Here is a 21,577-nt window from a genome sequence, read left to right as displayed (position 1 = left end):
CCGAGACATACTCGTACGAGCAGCTGATGCCAATCCGAGCTTAGCGCATCAAGTCATCGCAAAGTTTGTTCTTGGAGAGCTCCTTCCTTGTTTCTCACATCCACAGCATTCCTTATGGGCTGTGTGCGTCAGAAGGAGAGAGTGTTGATCATGAGGAGGATGTCATGGCGCATAGCAGTAATGTCGGTGCTACACGGTTCGCTGTCGGCGTCCTTGGCGGAGACGCTGCAGCCTAGATTTGTGCGAGGCTGCAGCAGATCAAAGGGTTGATAGGCTGTCAAGGAGCCGAAAAAAGCCGGCTGGTACGCCTGCAGATGCGCAGCTACGACGCTACAAGGCTTGGAAGCTGCGGTGGGGAATGATGGACTCAGCCTTCCGCAATGGATGGCATTGATTGGTGACTCAGGCCCTGAGAAGCTTTGTTAAGAGGCTGAGAATATGCATCATGGTATTTCTGGCCGTGCTCGTAGTTGCAATCCTCTGCTATGACTTACCCATGTTGGACAAATCAAGTGGTACAGCCTCACAACGCAGCCTTGTGCCCCGCGGTCAAAGCGCCGTCCATGCAGGCAGAGGCGCCACATCAGCTCCGTAGCCCCGCTCTCGAATATCTTCATCTTTCGCTCTCCATCTTCTCCATTTTATCCCCCGTTGACTTAGCATCACATTAGCAAGATGGCAGATCCTCTATCCGTCTCCGCTAGTATCTCTGGCCTGATTACCCTCGCTGATATAGTCTTTCGTCGGACCTACAAGTACGTGAAAGCTGTCAAAAAAGCACCGAAAGAGATATCAGCCTTGTCTGCGGAGATAGGCGCCCTCTACGGAATCCTCAGCAATCTGCAACTGGTCTCTCGTCAGCTTGAAGACGAGACATTCGAATCAACTACACGAGTACATCACATCCACTCATGCTATCAAACGCTAGAACATGTGAAGTCTATTTTGGATAGAGATGACACATCTTCGCTAGGCGGTCAGCGACTAGAGACCCTTAAGAGAAAGTTAAGATGGCCATTTACATCTTCAGAGGTCAAAGACCTAATCACAGAAATCGAGCGTCACAAGACAACATTGGGGCTAGCATTGAACGTTGACTGTATGTCCGGTCTCCTCAAGGCGCTATCCAGACAAGACCAATTTCTCGATACAATTGAGGGAATGAGGACCGAGCTCAAGGAGAGACACGAAGCTGAAACGCGCATCGCCATCAACAACGAGAGACAAGAAATCTTGAAATCTTTCGCGAAGGTCGATTCTCGCAGCAATCACGACATGAGCCGAAAGCTGCGGAGCCCTGGCACAGGTCTTTGGTTGACAGAAGGTCAAGAATTCAGACAATGGTGGGAAACCAAAAACGGCAGACTTTGGTTTTACGGAATTCCAGGCGCAGGCAAGACCGTTTTGGCCTCCTCTGTGATCGAGGAAGCCTTGCGAATGAGCAGCCCCAGCATCGCAGTTGCGTTTTTTTACTGCGACTACAAAGATTCAGCCAAGCAAGACTTGTCGAACATACTAGGTTCTTTGGCTCAGCAGTTCGCTAAGCAGGACGAGGAGAGCTTTGCGAAGCTTCGACAATTCTACGAGACTCATAACCCAGAGCATCAACAGCATTTTGCTTATGACTCGGACCATTTGTGGGGTCTTGTAAGGAAAATGACATTAGTCTTCGATTGTGCTATGATCATTGTCGACGGACTTGACGAATGCGGGACGAATGCGCCCTTAGTGGTTGACGCTCTCACCGCCCTCAATGACGGTGAGGATACTACCATCAAGACAATATTTCTGAGCAGGGACGAGATAGAAATTCGCGAGCGTCTGGAAAATTACACAAAGGTTTCGATTGCCGCCAGGAGTAACGATCTTAGGCTCTACGTTGGGGCTGAGATTGATCTCAGAACGCGTAAAAGAAGGCTCAGGATCAAGGATCAGTCACTCAAAGAACACATCTTGGAAAGGCTGGTGGAAGGTGCGGAAGGCATGTATGTGCTACATTTCATGACCCACACATGTTATAGGATGTTGGGATTTTACTGACAGTGCAATTGAGCAAGGTTTCGCTGGGTTACTTGTCAGATGGACTACTTGTGTGAGTTACCGAACGATGCCGCCCGCCGCGTAGCACTTGGATCGTTGCCACCCGACCTGACTTCGACGTATGAGAGGATCTTAAATCGGGTGAACCAAAGTAACCCAGAAACGCAGAAGCTGGTTCGAAGGACGCTACGTTGGATTACAAACGGGAATAGAATTACGACCGAAGCTGTGTGTGAAGCCGTATCTATTGACCTCGGCAGTACAAGGCGAAATTCTCAGGCTATACCTGACGTGTTCGAGATCTTGCACTGGTGCAGCAGCCTTGTACGAAAATCGGCGGATGGCTCCACGCTGGAGTTAGCTCACTTTACGGTCCAAGAATTCCTCCAGCAAATTGATCCCAGACGGGATATTTCATTTGGGGCGTATCGAATCGATCCTGAAAGCGACAAGCTCATACTTACAGAGGTGTGCCTGACATACCTGAACTTTGAAGACTTCGACCAAGGCGGTCAGTTTGGCGAAGATGTAGTAGAGCGTCGTCATGAGTGCCCATTTCGACGCTACGCTAGTGAAGGATGGTATCACGTTGCTCGCAAGAACATGGATGACCCTGAACTTTTTCGATTGCTGCAGAAGCTGTTCAGTCCCTCTAAACCGAACACGTTAGTCTCATGGATGCGCGATATGGCTGAAGAATATCTTGAAGACGAGTCTCAATATAACGATTTACCGATGAGATTCAGCTCAATCTTAGCTGAAGTAACCACGTTGCATTACGCCGCCATGCATGCCCTCACCAAATTGTGTAGCTGGCTTATCAGGAGTGGATGTGACGTCAACCGAAACACTAGTTTTGGTACACCACTTCACTTCGCGATCTTGAGTTCTGAAACTTGGTGCTGGAGATTGAAACAATTGAATCGAGAACCAGGTGGTTTTGTCGATGACACCTCTGGTGACACTGTTGACCTCCTTCTAGAGTGTGGGGCGGATCCAAATTGCTGTTATGATCTGGACGATGAGAAGCGGTCACCTCTCTTCATGGCCTTGATTTTTGGGCGATGGCATCTTGCCGAAAGGCTGCTTGATAGGGGTGTATTACTTGACAGTGGCTGCCTGGACATACTTGAAAACCATGCGCGATCTGAAGATATCTGCAAATTGGTAGAACATACAAGCAACGATAACGTGCTGCGAGAGAATCACAGTCGTTTGCTTCAATTGGCTTTGAGAGCGAAGACCTCGTCCAACGCGACTCGCCTAATCCATGAGGATGATGATCTGCCCTGTCAAAACACGCACTACGAGCATGTCTTGCGTACTGCTGCTGAATTTGGGCAAGTGGAGATCGTAACACGCTTACTGGACAATCAGAAGCTTGATGTTGATGCAGCAGATGAAGGTACGGGATTCACAGCCCTTCACCATGCAGCAAGGACCGATCAGCTCGAGGTTGCGCAAGTATTGATGGATCGAGGAGCCAATTCGAGCAGACCGGATAGCCTAGGAAGGACCGCATTACATCATTCCGTCCAGGGAAAAGAGGTTCGTTGTCTTCAGTTTCTCTTGCAGCAGGATGCAGATACTAGTCTTCGGGACTTAGAAGGCATGACCGTAGGGCATTTAGCTGCTCAAGGAGGCAACGCTCAAGCACTGAGCATTCTGCTGAGTATGCCAGTCGTTTCAGCATTAACGACTGGGATCGAAGCGAATGATGGAAGGACGGCTTTCCTCTGCGCTTCAGCGAATGGGTCTAAAGAAGCCATGAGCTTACTTCTCCGGGCCGGCAGTAGCCTTACCGAGACGACTTCAGATGGATGCTCTGCACTACACTATGCTGCCAAGTCTGGCAGCTTGGAAGGTGTTAAGTTCCTCACTGGACAGACTATTGATCCATGTGCGGTGACCCTCGATGAGTCGAATGCACTGCATTATGCCATCAGTGGGAACAGCGAAACGCTTCCAGAAATTGTACATGTTCTGCTTGAATACGGTGTGGACCCCCACAAAGCTCGCAATGACGGATTCACACCCCTTCATGATCTCGTGAGGATCATCAGGGATAATTCTTTGTCTTCAGATCAACTTGATCACCTTTTTACCGCTAGCCGAACACTGCTAAGGAAGCTGCTGGGGAACCCTAGACTCGCATCAGACCTACGGTTGGGCTCTGAGCTGATATACTTGGCTTGCACACACCCTTTCAATAGTGCGAATGAGATCGTCTTGGGTCTCCTGGAACTTGGTCTCGACTGCAACATTCCTTCTTCGAACGGTAGAACTGCGCTCATGGCTGCAGCAGAAAGTGGGAATGATGCTCTTTTAAGCACCTTGCTACTCCACGAAGCCGACCCGTGCATCAATGATTCGGGGCTCAACGCAGTTCATTGTGCTTGCTTCAATGATCACAAAAATATTCTTGTTCAATTGAGAGAAACGGGTATAGATTGGAACAGTAAGACAACTGCTACAATCATGGGCTCCCGACGTAAGAATGTCACTGCGCTTCATATCGCCGCCCAATTCAAGGATAGCAGCGTTCTCGAATACTTGCTGAACGAAGATCTCATGTCGAACATTGACGCTTGCACACACCGTGGAGAAACGCCGTTGAGTGTGGCCGTACGGGCACGAGCATCCCGAAATGTGTCTCTTTTGTTGTCGAACAAGGCAGACGCTAGTGTTGTTGATGCGTCTGGCAATAGTGCAATTCATCGGGCTGCGAAATGGGGTAATGAAGAAGTCATTGTTGAATTCATAGGACATGGTTCAGATTTGGGGCTGGCAAACAGCCTTGGACTGGACCCCGAGTTGGTAGCGAGGAAATATGGTCACGAGAGCCTTGCAAAGATCATTATGGACTATGTTCATGAACAAAGTGGGTCTTGTGAATCTGCCCAACGGAACTTGTGCGAATAATCTAATTCGGTGTTTCTGCAGACGAGGAACCAAACACTCACACAGACAGTCAGAGACCAGGCAAAACCCACGGAGCATCGGAAGCATTGAAGATAGCTGTAGATATAGGAGACCTTAAACTTTGCACGCGCCTCGTTGAGAATGGAGCGGATCTCCGATCTGGTTTTAAGTGGTGCATGGGATGCACACCTCTTCTTTACTCTCTCCACAAAGATCAACATGCCATCTCCGAGTACCTGGTCTCCCAAGGAGCCCCAACTGCAGGTAGCACATGTGAATTTTTTCCAACTCGAGGGTTCACTGCGTTCCATTACGCCGCAGCTCGGGGCTCCGTGCAGCTGCTTCGATTGCTACTTGAGAAAGCTCCGAGCGAGATGTATGCTAATCACGATCCGATACATTTTCTACACTATGCTGTACTTGAAAACAATACTGAGTGTGTCAAGCTGATGTTAGAGCACGCTAGTCAAGGTATGCACTTATCCTCGTATTGGCTCCTCTAGTATGATAACGAGAAAACCAACACAGGAGAGGGAAGAACCACTCGCGATGGGCTTGGCACGTTGCAGGAAAATCTTGGTCGGATGGTCAACATGCAGGTGCAGGGCGATATGCTCCGTTGGTCTTGGTACGCTGAGCCTAGTGAATCGTTTCCCGAATCACTCTTAACAGCAAAGCCACTACACATCGCCGCAAGCGAGGGAAATTCAGATGTCGTACTGATGTTGTTGGACTACGGAGCGTCTATTGACTGCGTGGACGGGGAATACGCGACACCATTGCATCATGCCGCATCTAATGGCCAGACGGCCATGGTAAAACTCCTCCTTGACTCAGGAGCAAACCCGAACGCCGTGGATTTGACACTCGAAAGTCCATGCATGGCTGCTGCTTTCAACGACCAACTTGATTCAATTCGAGCATTACTGCAAGGTAGTGCAGACATCCAACTACGAAATAGTTATGGTCAAAACGCTCTACACCTCGCTGCAGGTTCTGGATCAAAGAATGTGCTTGTGTTTCTGCTGAACACACCGACTGGGCACAATTTAGGTGCAAAGGACACATTGGGTATATCATTCTTCGATCAAGCCATGAGTCGCAGATCAAGCTTTCCAATGACCTTGTTGTTGAACCTGGCGCTCCCGGTCGAAGCCTATGAGTCTCGAACATGCAACATCTTGAGCACAGCTGTTGCTCATCACTCCGCAACTGACGTTAGACAACTATTACGGCGACTACCGACCGGCCTTCTGCCCAGGCTCTTGAACCATCCCGATCTATTTGGAACCACACCACTATACACAGCAGCTGTGCTGGCAAAAATTGATACTATAAACCTGTTGCTTGACGTGGGTGCCCAACTTGAGACCGAGGGATCCGAGTATGGCACTACGTTGATGGGGGCCTGCGCGACCGGTCGCCTTGCGGCAGTCAGATTGCTTGTCGCGAGAGGTGCAAAGACATCATATGAGAAAGACGGGCAGTGTTACAGCGCACTTCTTGCTGCGAAACACCACCCGGAGGTTAGAAGGTGGCTACTTGTTGGGAGGTTCTTGGAGGGTCCGAAGCTACTCACGTACAAGGAAGTCGAGTGGAGGAGTTGACGGCATGTTATGGTTGGACCCTTCTGCTAGACCTGATTGGAATACGGTGTGATGCACGATGCAAGGTAAAGCTTGGTGGATGACATGTTGAGCTCATGAATGTTTGGCAGATTACTTCGTTTCATCTATCTGGAAGCCCGAAATGACATTACATTAGAGGCCGCATACTGGGAGTTTGAAGCAGCCTTCGCTATCGCCTTTCTTTTCCTTACAGTATCACAGGACTTGAAAGACTTGTGGGATGTACGGACAGCAAGCCGTGAGCCACCCGATTTGATTCGAGTGTCCTCGTCAAAACTGCGGAACCCTCACGCAACCTCTTCCTGCTCCTTTTGCACTCATGTCATGAATTGATCCAGACCATGTACTTTATGCCGTGAGTATATTTCCATCAACAGAACGCGGGAGACGGAAGGGAATGCTTCTAATATGCGTTGCTCCAATGGGTTGTAGATGTGGACCGTGTGTGCCGCGGCTCAACGACGCCCATGATCTGGTCATTTTCCTCCTCAGTATCGAATTCACCGTTTTCGACATCTCCCAGGACTACTGAATGCGTGTATGGCTCAATATCGACATCATGGTTTCTTGCATTCGGGTTTAGGTTTCCCATGCTTATGCACAAATCAAGGCCACCACGGCACCGCGTAAAGAGTAACCGAGTAAGTTCTAGGCAAGGTATTAGCGTCGCGAAAAAGGAGAAAGAGTCACATCCAAGTTCTTTACTCAAAAGGTGTGCGTGCATGCTACTGACCCAGTCTGCCGTCATGTATCTGACACATAGGTTTCCGCGCATCTACTCCTTTTGATCGAAACCGCTCAGGGTTTCTCTGACGCCGAGGCACTGCCCCAGTCACGAAGCCAAGGCGGTGGTGAGCCGGGCGGGGCGCGGGCATCCGTTCGGTTTTCTTGGTCTTCGGTGTTCGGGTCAGGCTGTGCGGGGGAAAACCTGAGCGGCGAGCGGCGAGAGCTGGGCACGGTGTTCGAGTCTGCCTTTGAGATGGTGGGTGTGATTTGAGCGATGATGATGGCAATTCGGAGGCCGTGGGTCACGATCTGAAGTCGGTGGGGACTAGATATGTGTTTTTCGGGGAGGAGGGGGATTGGGGGGTCTCTAGGTATGTGCGGTGACCCGGTGATAATTTCTTGGTAAAGGCTAGTTTTGACTCGTGGAGGGGACACGACTATGTTGGTGCTGGCTGTTTGAGCTCTTTGTTCAGGATTGGAAGCTCGAGTATGTGGGCTACTTGGGCGAGATGGAGAGAGGAGAGAATAGGGAAGGCGAGGTTGGACGTGTGGAACTATGTTGGGTGGTATATTTCAGGCTCGCGTCATCTCCATAGACGATAACGCCTCAAGATACATTGAAGATGCTGACATAATGAATGGTAATAAGGCGTACTAGCTACACAGAGTGAGAGGAATAGATGTAATAGATGTCAAAGAGGAAATAAGGCTTTTAGAGACGGAGAAGTATCTTAGAAAGGGAGAACGAAATCAAAAACTCGCTTGCAATGATTAGAGCTAACGTGAATGCCTGCAACAATAACAACAATGACAACAACAGCAACAAGAACAGAAACAGCGATAATGGCTATGACGGCCCTCGCGCCATCTACATCAACTTAGCCGCGTTGTACCTTATGGCTTACCAAGGAGTAAGTAAAGGAACTAGAAAGGCACTTTGGACCCCAAGGGGAGGTGGCTTCAAATGATCGTTGAGAGTCGTCCTCATCTCGTCCATGACAGCAGCGTTATAGTTCAACCTTTCAAATCCAAACAAGTAAGCTCACGTTTATATCAAACTCAAGCTTGGACACCTAAGCTCACATTTGAATTAAACCAACCTCAAATTTGGGCATCTAAGCTCACAATTCAACTAGGCACTTCACTCTACTTTCATATCGAGTCATATTGCCGGCTATTTAAAACATTTCCCACGGCCCGACCGCCTTCAAAAACTTCAGTTTTCAAAAACATTTTTTGGACTACATGATTCCTCTGTTCTAGCATTGACTGACACATTCCTATCTACTCCTTTGATGACACTGCGTTTCACATCGAGTCATACCACCAGCTATTCAAAAGGCCCCACCCCCCACCCCCCAGCTTCCGCCTTCAAACTTTCAACTTTCAACAATAACTCTTGGACTACCGATTTCTCTTTTTCATCTCTGACAGACGTTTCCCCACCTACTACTTTGGCGTCACCTCATCCTCTTCACCCACAACTCAATCATCATGACCGAGCCAGAGCCTATGATTGAGGCTATGGGCGATCGCAAAGATGGTGCATACAACATGAGGGGCACAGTACGACCTCGATTCATCCTCTCTTTCATCATGTGTAATAACACGGTTATAGGGTGTCGAGGAAAACGCATTTCAGCACGATCGCACCGATGAGGTTCCAGAGCACCCGAGCATGACCCAGAATAAAGCAACCGGTGAAGGAAAACATCGACAAGATTATGAAGACGGGTCGAAGATGCCCACAGGGTCTGCATCGAAGAAGCGCAAGCGCGAGATTGGATTGCCACGAACACCTACCCCCGGGTATCTTCAGTATAACACAGCCCGCTATGAATTGTATGATCCCGAAAGACGCAACACTGGTGCATCCGTCGACGGACCGTTCAAGTCCTTCCGCCAATACGATAATTATACACTGTACTCGAATCCAGGCGTCCAGGAAGCGACGGATATTCCAGGAAAAGGCGTCCGCCTTGATGATCTGGCAGTCGCTTTGGTTCTTACTCTGTTTGATCAAAAGACACTGCATGAAACCTGGCCGGCGGAGTTCGATTTGAATGGGATGGTTCGCGCGACGAGAGTGGGTCTCGGTCTCGCCGCGAAAGCCTACCAGTCAGAGGGGGATGTCGACATCGATGGAAACGTGGTGACAAGGGCAGAGGAAGGCTACTATTACCGGTGGTGGCGCGATATACACTGTCTGTGTGGGAAAGAAGGGCTGGAGGCTGGACAGTACAAGATTCGTCCATCCCATGAATATCTTGGGCGTCCAGGTTTCGGATTCAAGATCTCTTCACGAGCCAAAGTTCAGTTGGAGCCTGGCAACCCCAACGATCCCAGCTTGTCGTGCTGTCAAGCCTTCACGACGTCCGTCGAGTCGGGGGCCGCTAAAAAGTCCAAGACCGCTACCGAGACCGAGGCGACCGGGATCGCCTAGGCACACAAGACGCCCAAGACCAAGTGATTCGACCTGATGGCTGAACGTGGTGGATGTGGGACAAAACCATGCGGCGTGGCTGCGACACATCGATGGACTTGAGGCGGATCCTCAAAGATTTTTCTTTTCTTTACTGGATAGAGCGAACGTGATGAGAGCTTTCGATATGGCATAGATGTGGTTGACGTGGCGGATGGTCTTGAAAGGCATCCCCGAGGGGAACCTTTTCTCTTAGGATAGTGCAGACAGGATATGATGAGAACTTCAAATGAGACACGGTGGCTGAACGTGGTGGGCGTGATGATCTGGAGGCCAATTCGCGTAGCGTGGGTTTGACGCCTTCATAGTCGTGATAAGAACCCCTGAAGACTAATGCATCATGTCAAGCACAACATTTGATATCTCTGTTGAAATTGAGGATTCAATTCGCGGTGAAAGATATTATGTACACGATAAAGGGAAATAGGTTAGAATACTATGTCGCTCTAGGCAAGTAATAATATACCGAGGTTGTAGCAGACGAGTAGATGCCGTTACTGGCCTGGAGGACATTGCTGGATACATCAGTCAATTGATGGCAGCATCCGAACCGTCGCGTTGGGAATATGCGGAAAGTGCTAATCCGAGAAGGGTTTAGCGAGCTTAGCACGAGGCAAGTCGCGTCTTCCACGCGAGTGCACGCATGCCACTTACACACAACCGCTTCAAGTATATACAGCAAGCTGCTTTTCACTTTGGTCTGCTTAGGGGCCGTCTCTGCCCATAATCTACCGTACCAATAGCACTCGCTCTGATTGATTCACCCAATTGTCTGTTCTTGCGACGCGTCGCTGGCTCTGACATGGCTGGTAACTCGCTAGACATCAAGGGGGACCTCTGCAACTATCTCCAGGTTATCGACAGTGGCAAATTTGCAACCTCTGGGCCACTGAATGGTGCCAGTAATCCAGGCTTGTTCGTCAAGGGAATCGGAAAAGTTGGGCTTCCACTCTCTGAACGAGACGCTGCAGACCTCAGTCGTGCAAGCCATGAGGCGCCTTTTGGCAAAGGCAGTGAGACCTTTGTTGATCCGACAGTACGCAAGACATTGGAGCTGAATTCTAGCCAATTCGAGCTGCGTAATCCCGCCTGGCCATCGACACTACACGAGGTTGTTGGGAAAGTCGCTCAGGAACTTGGCGTCGTTGATGGCGCTTCCAGTATTCGTGCTGAGTTGCACAAGTTGCTGCTGTATGAACCAGGTGCGTTCTTCAACAAACACAGAGAGTATGCTGCCAACCCTGTCAACATCTGTGATTATACTGAGCACTAGCAGTACCGAAAAAGCCCCAGGGATGTTCGCCACTCTTGTGATCGCACTACCTTCTGAGCATACTGGTGGCCGTGTCATTGTTCAACTCAGAGACGAGGAGCAGACCCTTGAAACGCAGGGTCTGTGTGATTTTGGCTGCGCTTACCTTGCCTGGTACGCTGACGTGAATCACTCTGTGTCGAAAGTAGAGTCTGGGTATCGACTCGTCTTGACGTACAACTTGATACACCAAGCATCCGGTTCGAGCCGAGTAGCTTCAATCTTGAGCGATCACAAGCAGAACCTGGACAAGGTCTTGGCACTTTGGAGCAAGCAAGATCGCGAGATCAAGTCTCATTCTGACTATGTCTACGAAAAGATGGTGTACATACTCGAGCATGAGTACTCCGAAGCCAACATCTGTCTCGACCATCTCAAAGGAAAAGATCAACTTCGAACCCGCTACTTGTCGGAAGCTTGTCAAGATCAAGGCTTCTGTCTCTTCTTCGCGCAGTTTGAGTACAGTCAGTCTGGAACTGTCGACGAAAACGAGGATGATCCCGATTGGGCAGATCACCTAAACGATGCGGACTATCATGAATTTCTCAATGAACTTGAATCAAATTGGAAACTCCTGACTGTCTTCCAGTCTGATGGCCAGCAATTAGCAGAGGATATCGATTTGGAAGAAGAAGAAATCCTCGAGAATGCCGACTTCACGGGTATTGAACCGGATGAGGAGGAATGTGATGGCTTGACTGGCAATGAGGGATGCACTGCCACGCATTTCTATCACAGGACTTGCGCTGTGATACTTCCCAGGACTCGCCGTCTTAACTTTGTGTCAGTTGCTAGGGAAATCAATGTTAGAGAGTATATAGCCACGCTTCTAAGTGAGATGCAAGATGAGGCGTTGTCCATTGCGTCACGAGAGGAACTGAAGAAGTTCTGTGAGATGGTTATCGATGCGAAGAAGACGCCGCAAAAGCCGCGAAAAGGATCTGTGGAGGATTCCTACAGCTTCAGTTGGCGTAAGGAAGAATCCGAAATCAAGGGTCTCTCACGTGTTTCTGACGAGGAGCTGGCTTTCGTTGGTGAGGCTACTTTGAGGCTCAATAGGCCAGATCTACTAGAAGAGGTCGCGAGGGTGGCATCGCGAATGCTGCCTATCGACCTCTTTCCGAAGCTGGGTAAAGGTCTCACTGATCGTGATGTAAGCCTTTGGCAGAATGGGTAAATAAATATCACATCCTCTGGTACTTTGCTAACTTCCCGCAAGAATAAAAATGGCGATACTCCGCATTCCCAACATCTCCGAACGTATGAGGGCCGTGGAGCTGTTCATCAGCAGCTACCGAGGGGCTACGGGGAGCACTGCTGCTACTATGCACAACATGCAGGACATTGAGCGTGAAATGGCCATGAGCATGACGGCGACAGAGAGTGAGACGATCGTCGTGACGGCGGCTGATGCTCAGACCCTGATACAATTCTCTACAGAGTATGGCGAAAAGTACACGTTTCAAGTGGTCCTTCCACTGGTCAAGAAACACACCTCTGATATAGAATTCATTGTTGCATTCCTAACAGGGCTTTTTCGAGCCAGCGAGGCCGATAAGCTTCGCCTTGAGATCGTCCAGAACCTCTTCCAAGACATTCTTGGCGATGTGATTTCAGACCTCCAAATTCAGTACCGAGAAGTTGGACACGAACAGCTGCTGAATGAGTACGCTAAACGAAGGCGCTTCGATTACAATGGGCACGTATCTCAGGCCGCGGAAGACCAAAGCCCGAGAGCCATGACCGCAGAGAAACTGGCGAGTCTATTCCACAGCTGTGAAAAGCTGGGTCTCTCTCGTGAAATCGATCAGCTCGCCGAGAAAATTATCTCGCACGCTCCCAACGCGAATACCGTGACTTTCGAGCGTGTTCTTCTACCACTAATTAAACAGCTTCCGCCGCCCGTCGAACGAGCATCCAAGATCGCAAACCCTCACAGCTATAGGCGTCTCTTTCGCACAGTTCTCTCGTCCTACATCAACACCTACGTCCAACCCGCCCCCCAAAAGCCTACAGGCTTGGAGCGCCAACCTCGTGGCTGTAGCCTCTATTGCGATGACTGTGTAAAACTCGACGCCTTTCTTAATAATCAACAAAGGGCCCAAGTGCACTTCTCGCTCAATGGCAAGCGTCGCGATCACATAGAAGAGCGCTTGAGACAAAGTTATTGCAGCACGGAAACCATAAAGCGTCGGACGCCATACACTCTCGTTGTGAAAAAGACGGGGTTGGAGTGGGAGAATGCGATGAAGGAATGGAAGCAGAGATGTGAGGTTGCATGGAAGACTGTTGAGGAGATCGGAATTGAAAAGTTGAGAGGGTTGCTGGGGGAGGGATGGGAGGATGTTGTGGGGTTCGGAGGTATCATGCAGGATGGTAGGGAAGAGAGCGGTGAGAGACGCCCTTTTGGCAATCTGGCGCAGGGGAAGGGAACAAGTGGTGCGGTTGAGACAGGGGCGAACAAGGTAGCGGGGCATGTTGGGCCTGAGATCATTGATCTGGATTGTGAGTAAGGTACAGCAGATTAGGCGGAGGTGACCCAGCTCTCATGGGCGTTTTGACGAACAATACCATGTTGCTCTTCTAGCCTTTGAGAATCTGTACCGTTTTAGCAGCTTATACACCGTGTTTAAAGCAGGAGATACGCGTTCAGTGCGAGCTATACACATATCGTATCTCTATCGGCAGATGGCTTCTCATTCGAATTCGACTCTTCCAAAGCCATTGTATACCATTGTCCCGCCCGCTCACGCCTGCATATAGACATCTCGCTCCAGGTTTTTGCCATAGGCACCGGAGTTCTTTTACGCTGGAGTACGAGAAGATGCCTGTTCAGGCCTCTATATAGGCTTGCTATTCGCGACGTGAGACGGCCCAATCATTTATTTACATCCTGTGTGGCCCCTTTTTGTGTATATGACGTTGATGTTTTCAGGAATACGACGTCTTATCAGGCCTCTATTCAGACCTGTAATTCTTGGCGTTGAGACGGCCTAATCGTTTGTTCATATTCTATGTGTGCTTTGTTTCTGTGTGCCGTGTGTGCTTTTCATAAGTGGGACAATCACATAGTATTTGGATTTTTCGGTGGAAATGATGGGTTGTTGCTTCACTTAGCATTACTGGAAAGCTCACATGCTTCAGTAGTTTCCACGTTGCCCTGTACTTTTGGTTTGATGAGCCAACATATTTCCATCCTCAGTCAACCCAGAAGTGCTCTATGATCTTCTCAAATATGAACCCATCTACTTGGTCCCTGTTGCTGACTAAAGCTTCAATGTCCTTCCCCAATGATTGTAAAAAAGTATTATTGAGTAGCTATGATCGAAGGCATTACTTCTGGGTTACAGGTGCGAAACAATGATTAGGCTCCACTCACCGTGTCGAGGTGCTCCATGTACTTCGCTCGGTCTTCAATAGCGCGTAAAAGTCCGGATTTTGGGGGGATTTCTCGGAAGATGAGGCGGTAGGTAGCCTCCAGGACACGGGATTGAGAACCCTCTCCTTCAGCCCCTCCTGGATGTTCTGCTGGATCTACGTCAACACTTGGTTGCGGAGGAAGCTGATGGAATCGGATGTCGCGTCCCAGGATTTCCCCTAATTCGTCACGAGTTTTTTGAAGTACGGCAAGGTGAAGCAAGTCTCCCTATAGTATATATTGGATTTTGAGAGACCCAATATGAATTCGTCTGCGGCTTCAATTTTCAAGCCCTTGATGTAAAGATCTTGCGCTACATCCCAGACTATGGCATGAGTGGAAAGATCCGGTGCTGTTCCAATCTGGCCATCTGCTTGGTAATCGAGCTCGTACATGTTTTGCAGCATCTTGGCAACCGCAGTGTGACACAGTGATCCAATGTATCATGTGTGACGAGCATCATCGTCAATAGTACCCTAGTGAGTCCTTGTCAGTCTGTAATCTTAGGTTTTGCGGCGAGTCATGACAAGTCACTTGAACACTAGACTCAAGTTGGGGTTCCAGCCTTCCTTCTGGGCTGACTAGGGCCAGATTCGCCGTTCATGGCAGACATTCTCTGTCGGGCTGGTTTCTCCGTTTCGACGAACACTACTTGCAAAGATATACGTCGGGTGGATAAAAGCAAGGGAGAACTTCGGATGAAATAGGTTTGCAAGAAACAAAGGGCTAAGAGTAAAAAAGGAAAGACATTTTGCTGTTATCAAGCCACTGGTGCTATTATCGGTAACCAGCAGCACCACCTGCCAGCCTAGCGAGATAAATTATTAACGTTCAAACGGTGGCCACTTGTCGATTAAGGTATGTCTTTTGTGCATCCCTCATGGCGAACGAAGAACGATACGATGCGAGTTAATTTTTTTTCCGTAAGACCCCAAATCCATGCCCTGAGGTCGCACAACTCGACCTAGATCCAAACCTATGTTTCAACGTATGAACACTGTATATCATCAAGTGTGTGAATACCTACACTTGTATGGGCCTGTACCTTGTTCACATGTTGGAAAGGAGACGCTTTAGCTTGACCGATAAGCAGTTTACTTGAGGCAGTGCAATTACTTACATTTGGACACAGAAACTCAAGGAGTCAAGTGGGCAATAACGCTCGAGGATGACAGGACCAAGTCCTTGGCATGTATTGAGTCAGATCGCGCCGCTACTGAAGGTTTCAGAAACAAGCGACAAACGACTAGATGCCCGCTTCAAGCCGCTTGCCGACACCCTACTGTTAAGCGCATGTCTTCAGCTGTTCCATTTGGTAGACCAAGTTTGCACATGACGATGGTCATAGCTCTGATCGGTCCACCAAACTACTACAACATGTCGGTCTTACTACCATCAAACTTCTCACTTGCAACCAACGCGTCAGCGTATAATGGAGGTCTTTCCGTTTTCCCAGCTCCAATTGCTCCTGATGTTGTCCGCTGCTCCAGTTTCTTCTCGGGAGAGCGCCTGCTCGACGGGGATAAATGTCGAAGTACTTGGGATCTCTTACCTCGTGGCAGCAACCAGTCCCCATGGTTTACCAATCCCGAGTCGAGTCCCGCAGGGAAATTCCAATCGCAACTTCCAATTAAAAGAGGCGATGGTTAGTGAAGGTCCGTTGTAATTGACTTGAAGACCCAGATACTGATAGAGATCATTCTCGTAGAAAAGTGTCGCATCAAAGTGTCTGCATCGGGAAAACCCACGGAAGAGGTTAACTTTGCGGTCTACATTTCCGGCAATACTATGCGCGATATGGTGGGACGGATTATCGAGGAGTGTGTTGGAGCCAGAGAAGAATCACAACAGACACCATGGGGAGGTGTTGGGACTTTGTCTATTCGGCAGACCCTCGACTGGATAGTGCAGCCGGGCACTAGGTTCCCAGAAAGTCTAGACATACGTAATTTGTCCCGCGCCGCTCCCTCATAATCTCACACTGACCGAGATAGCAACGGGAACGACCTTCATTACGGCCATGGTGTATTCAAACGAACGGCTCACTGACTACGAACCGGGCGCCCAGAGTAAGGTGATCTCAAGAGTGCTCTTAGATTGGATAGATGCCGCTGCCGGTAGGCTGCCTCATGGCTCGCCATTCTGGGGGGTCCTCGCCAACAGGTTCTTTTATGTCTGGAAGGCGAACGAGGATCAGGAGAGTGGTCAGGGAGGCAAAGGTGAGTTTCCGCATTGGTGGGATGATGTGCAAGTTCCACCAAATTTAGAGCGCGGACGCGCAAATGGAACAAAAGGAGCTGGTGGTGCAGTCAGGAGTACTCTGAGGGACCTCAGAAAGACGCTCTTGTGATCGGGAAGAAGCTGTCGGGCATCTAGTCTACGATGATTGCAACTTTGTCGCTCAAAGTTGTGGAGGCAAGGCTTAAGCTCATAGTTGAATCTACTGAGACATCGCATAGCGCTTGTGGTCCTTTGCGGTTTTCCTCCTGTATCCTGTGCCTTTACCAATGTCAGCAGTCTTCGCATCCTGCGCTAAACGTATTTAAGAAGCTATGTCAGAACAAAAGGTGTAATTTGGTGATCTCAAACGACACGTTTCAGCATTTGACTGGGCGAGTTTCATGTTGCTTCATACAGCTTAAAACCTGTTTGGTTTTGAAGTGTCACCAGAAAAGAAACGCGCGGTTGATGTCGAATCGTTTACTTTCGCCACCTGCGGCCGCCGGCGCCTCCTCATTTCAGCTATTTATACCAAAGTCATCCCACACACGTTTGATGCCTGGTATGTCTCACTGGCTTGAGCTGGCAAGGGAATTCGGCTATTGAGATGGTGGCCTAGACATTCTTATTGGACTCCGACTACAATCAGATCACCATTTGCCCATGGTCTTCTCACGGGCCGACGCTCGGGAGTGCAGCCCCCTTGCGCAAAGCAGAGCAAACGAGACAAGTTGATGGTAGGGCGAGACAGACTGAAAAAATTCTCCAATGTCAACTGGCTGGAGTAACATTATTTTAAGATAACTTAAAACTGTCTCCGTGACCACACGCTACCACAGCCACTGGTTTCCACTGCAGGTACGCAGACTTCTCAGTTTCGAAGTTGCCTTGACAACCCAGCCACCTCCGAATTGCTGAACTTGCGACGGAGACTGCGCATTGATGGTATCAGTACGTGTTGGACTGTAGCCTCGGCTGTTATACTCGGAGTGTGTCCGACCATGGAGTGTCAATTGCAATGGTAGGCAAGCTTTGATCAAGCTGCGCTTTTCAGTGCCTCTTGTACTGCCCGTCGATGGTTTCAGTATGTGTCGGACTGCAATCTCCAATTGTGATACTCAAAGTGTATAGAACGATGGAGTGTTATTGGGAATGATTGGCAGGCTTGTTCGAGGCCACGTTTGAGCACCCTTCGCCGTTAGTGGTTCCTAATCCTGCTACACGGTGTGAAAGGAAAGCGCGCTTGCGCTGTCCCCGGATAAAGCTCTCCATCCATCCTGCTTTACTTGGATTCAGCATTTCTTTTCTCCCTCGTCTCGCACATGATCCATTGTGTTCCTCTAGCCGCTCAACTCGGTCCGCTCTTTCTCTACTACAAATCTCCGCCGTCAGTCGGGATCCGTTCCTTCTCCAAAAGAGGATATGCGTGCCACGTTCATCGGGTTGGCGGGCTCTCTGGTTACGCTGGCGCTGACGCAACGTCTTGACAAACCTCCGCTTGAGACCGGTTTGGACTATCTTCAGAAGGGACTTCTGGAGTATTTGGGCCCAGTGAAGAGCTCATACAAAAAATGGACCCCTGGCTGGATCCCTTCCGACTGCAAGACCATGACGGTGAACGCCAACCTGTCTGTGGCTCACGTGGAGACTTTCAGCGTTCAATACGAAGATGTAGGTACCAGTGTCAACGTTCGCGTTCTCCGAGATCAGCAATCAGTTTATTAATGGTGACAGTGTCCCAACGATCCTTGGCTTCTGTGCCGGCACATAGACAGCCCCGATCCTCTCGAAAATTTGATCGACCTCTTCGGCCGCGTCCCAGTGCGAGCGCGTCAGTGGGTCCGCCACATAGTCAACCTACCTGATCGTAAACCTTCCCCCCCAAAATGCTCTTTGTATCTGGCTAAGCTAACTCATCTCGCAGCCACCAACTTTACTAGCGCCTACAACTGGGCCGGCAACATTGCAATGTTCGAAAGCATCAACCGCGACCTGACCCTCTTCATCCACGAAACCGGCCACTCCCTCGACCTTCTCGGCGCTTACCCTGACAATCCCCTCTCTACCTCCAAACATTGGCACGCGGAATACGCAAAGGACTCCCACGTGCCGGATCCGTATTCGCAGAGTAACATATATGAAGACCTCGCGCAGAACACCGTCGTGGCGGCTTACGATTTGAACGTTCCCGGTGGATTCGGCGTCGTCGAGCCTAAGTGGCGTGATATGTTGCATCAGTTTGATACGATCGAGGTTGAGCAGAGGAAGGCGGGGGATTTGCTGGTGAGAGGGGGAGTGTGCACGAAGCGTTTGAACAATAGTGAGGTGGTGAGGGTTGGTGGAAGTTCGAGGGTCATGGCACGTGGGTCTGGGGGGCCGCCAAATGTGGCGTTATCGGATGCTGTGGGTGTTATTGAGCGGGTTGAGTTTGATACGAGTAAGGACTGTCGGCTAGGCTCCTAAGTTTAGGGGGGTTTACTTTTGTTATTCATGCCAGATCATGCGAGCGGTCTTAATTGTAGATGAAGGTGCAGCAAATGTTCATCATAAGTCCTCTAATTTTGCAGAATTGAGAGGTTAAAGACATTTTCTCGTCAGGGCGACCCGGCGACAGAGACACTTAAAGGTGCCGCTGCCTAAACTAACGAAGACTAGGTTCTTTTTTGCTGTTATAAGTCACAACTTTCCAAATGCTGAGGAGAGAGTTGTTTTTCTGGTTGATTACCAATATGAATGTTTTGCCCGGCTTATTTCTCGTGAGGCGATCTTTGCTCGGGACCTTTCCTTTCTCGTAGATGTCATGTTCTGCAGATGTGGAACAACAGTAGACCGTTCCGCTTGGAATTTCGAAATTCTGGCTAGTAATGAACGATATTAATCACGGGCCTTGGTCTGAACATGACGCGAGAGGAAAATCGGGGTTGACATTGAATGTTGCAATTAAATCCGCCAGCAGGGAGGCGTTGGGTAACGACGCCAGGTATCTTACAACTCACATTTACTCCGCCTACGCCATTGTTGAAGATGTGGGACTGATGGTAGATGACGTTGACGAGGTTGAAATAGAATTGTTGGTCGTATCGATGAACACACCGCCTGCGATGGCGGGAGGAGAGACAGTGCTGGCGTTTGTGGCAGCGTTTTTGTAGGCTGCCAGGGTATTGTTACCCGGCCTTTGCCCTTGCAGTCAGAGTTGTGCGTGCAGCGTAGGAAGCGCTCGTCTCTGCACGCCGTAGGAGCGACCTTGAGGTTACATGTTCTGCTGAGTGCCGAAACCTCGGCAACGGAAATTAGCGTGTGCAGAAAACGTTGGAATACTTGGCACTGAGATTATCACACACACACCACCAAAAGTAATACTGAATAGATGAATCTTCTCCCATATCGCATTCTACCACCTTCCTCATTATATTTAAAGCTTCTATATATCTCGCTTAGCCGATCCTTAGTATTTTGCCTTAGTATTTCGAAATACCTCCTAATCGACGTAGTCAGAGGTTTTCTCTCTTACTATCGATGATATAAATATACAGATAATTAAGTATCTGAAAGTAATAAAGAATTCTATATCTACTATATATCGTATTACTATATAATTAAGAGTTTTTAATACTTTAATTAGAGGCTTTAAAATAGATTTAAAGATATTTAAGCTTTAATAGCGATAGATGAAAGTCTTAATAACTCTAAAGTAATAGTAATAATAGTAAATATAGTTTAGTCTTTAAAATCTCTCTAAATATCGCACTTATTAAGAGCTTTATTTAACTCTCTTATATCTATTTTAAAGATATAGTCTTCTATAGTACTATACTTAATCGTTATAAGAGGTATTTCGAAATAATAGAAATTAATTAAACGAGATATATAGAAGCTTTAAATATAATAAAAAAGGTGGTAGAATGCGATATGGGAGAAGATTCATCTATTTAGTACTACTTTTGGTGGTGTGTGTGTGATAATCTCAGTGCCAAGTATTCCAACGTTTTCTGCACACGCTAAAACACCAATTTCCGCGACTGCCTTGGCAATTGCACTAGTACGAACTACGCAGAATATCCAATAGCCAGCTGCCAGTCGCACTTCGATAATTATATATTTCATGTGATAAGTCAAGTTCCCTTCATTGTGAGTCCTCGATTCGTGCTCATGAAAGGGAGGTTCGCAATTCTTTTTAGCAAGTACACTGAAGGGCAAGTACAAGAGTAACCCGCATATACCATTTGTATAATCCAACATTGTACCAAACGTGTCTACAACTTTCTATACTCGGATGCTTCGGGAGGTTTTATGAGTAGTTGTTGCAACTCTGGGTAGATACGAAATGGGTTAGGACAATACGCGTCAGAATCAAATTAAAGAGCTGGTGGAGCGCGCGCGCCCTTGCCATATTCAACCTTACAAGCCTAACGACAATTGTTCAAGCAACTTGATGTCTTGGAACACGAAAGAAGAAAAATCAGTAGAAGACCATCTCATCCAATCTAGAGCTATGTGCTCATGGTATCTCGATCACTACATACGTCCCCGCTGAGGCGCAGCACACCACGAATCATCATCGGAATCGGCGACTTCCCCCTTCCGCCATGGGCAATAAGCGCCTAAGAGTATCTGGGATGCAGCATGCAGTGTGCTCTGAAACCTAACAGCGATCTCACCAAATGCACGTACTAGTCGTGCATTGGATAAGTCAATCACAAGGTCCGTTTTCGAGCACATATGAGCTCTAATTCCATCCTCTGTTGTCGGCGTTTCTAGATCAGTACCATCTTCTCGACTCCGCGGAGAAATGATCTCTGCCGAGTATCTCGGACTGGTAACAGGCGTCC

The 21,577-nt window shown here is 48.8% G+C and overlaps 5 protein-coding genes across 5 annotated transcripts; all 5 read left to right on the top strand.

The window, feature by feature from the left end:
• Nucleotides 1-675: 675 nt before the first annotated feature.
• HO133_000605 (uncharacterized protein) lies at nt 676-6,569 on the top strand (the record flags this gene model as incomplete). Its single annotated transcript, XM_037291544.1, has 4 exons — nt 676-1,985; nt 2,058-4,921; nt 4,984-5,433; nt 5,491-6,569. The coding sequence occupies 4 exons, from the start codon at nt 676-678 to the stop codon at nt 6,567-6,569; spliced, it is 5,703 nt and encodes a 1,900-aa protein (XP_037151906.1).
• A 2,241-nt stretch (nt 6,570-8,810) lies between these two features.
• On the top strand, nt 8,811-9,759 carry HO133_000604 (uncharacterized protein; the record flags this gene model as incomplete). The annotated part of the gene is made up of 2 exons (XM_037291543.1): nt 8,811-8,882; nt 8,935-9,759. The coding sequence occupies 2 exons, from the start codon at nt 8,811-8,813 to the stop codon at nt 9,757-9,759; spliced, it is 897 nt and encodes a 298-aa protein (XP_037151905.1).
• An 841-nt stretch (nt 9,760-10,600) lies between these two features.
• On the top strand, nt 10,601-13,623 carry HO133_000603 (uncharacterized protein; the record flags this gene model as incomplete). The annotated part of the gene is made up of 3 exons (XM_037291542.1): nt 10,601-11,025; nt 11,075-12,283; nt 12,330-13,623. 3 exons carry the CDS (start codon nt 10,601-10,603, stop codon nt 13,621-13,623), a joined length of 2,928 nt encoding a protein of 975 aa, XP_037151904.1.
• Nucleotides 13,624-15,905: 2,282 nt separating this feature from the next.
• On the top strand, nt 15,906-16,878 carry HO133_000602 (uncharacterized protein; the record flags this gene model as incomplete). The annotated part of the gene is made up of 3 exons (XM_037291541.1): nt 15,906-16,173; nt 16,237-16,473; nt 16,523-16,878. The coding sequence occupies 3 exons, from the start codon at nt 15,906-15,908 to the stop codon at nt 16,876-16,878; spliced, it is 861 nt and encodes a 286-aa protein (XP_037151903.1).
• A 1,292-nt stretch (nt 16,879-18,170) lies between these two features.
• On the top strand, nt 18,171-19,211 carry HO133_000601 (uncharacterized protein; the record flags this gene model as incomplete). The annotated part of the gene is made up of 3 exons (XM_037291540.1): nt 18,171-18,423; nt 18,520-18,615; nt 18,673-19,211. The coding sequence occupies 3 exons, from the start codon at nt 18,171-18,173 to the stop codon at nt 19,209-19,211; spliced, it is 888 nt and encodes a 295-aa protein (XP_037151902.1).
• Between the last annotated feature and the right edge of the window lie 2,366 nt (nt 19,212-21,577).

The sequence above is a fragment of the Letharia lupina genome (genome assembly GCF_014066315.1).
Source record: "Letharia lupina isolate WasteWater1 chromosome Unknown contig_11, whole genome shotgun sequence".
Lineage (NCBI taxonomy): Eukaryota > Fungi > Ascomycota > Lecanoromycetes > Lecanorales > Parmeliaceae > Letharia > Letharia lupina.
The sequence above is the reverse complement of the archived record's forward strand: the minus strand, read 5'-3'. Positions and strand labels throughout refer to the sequence as shown.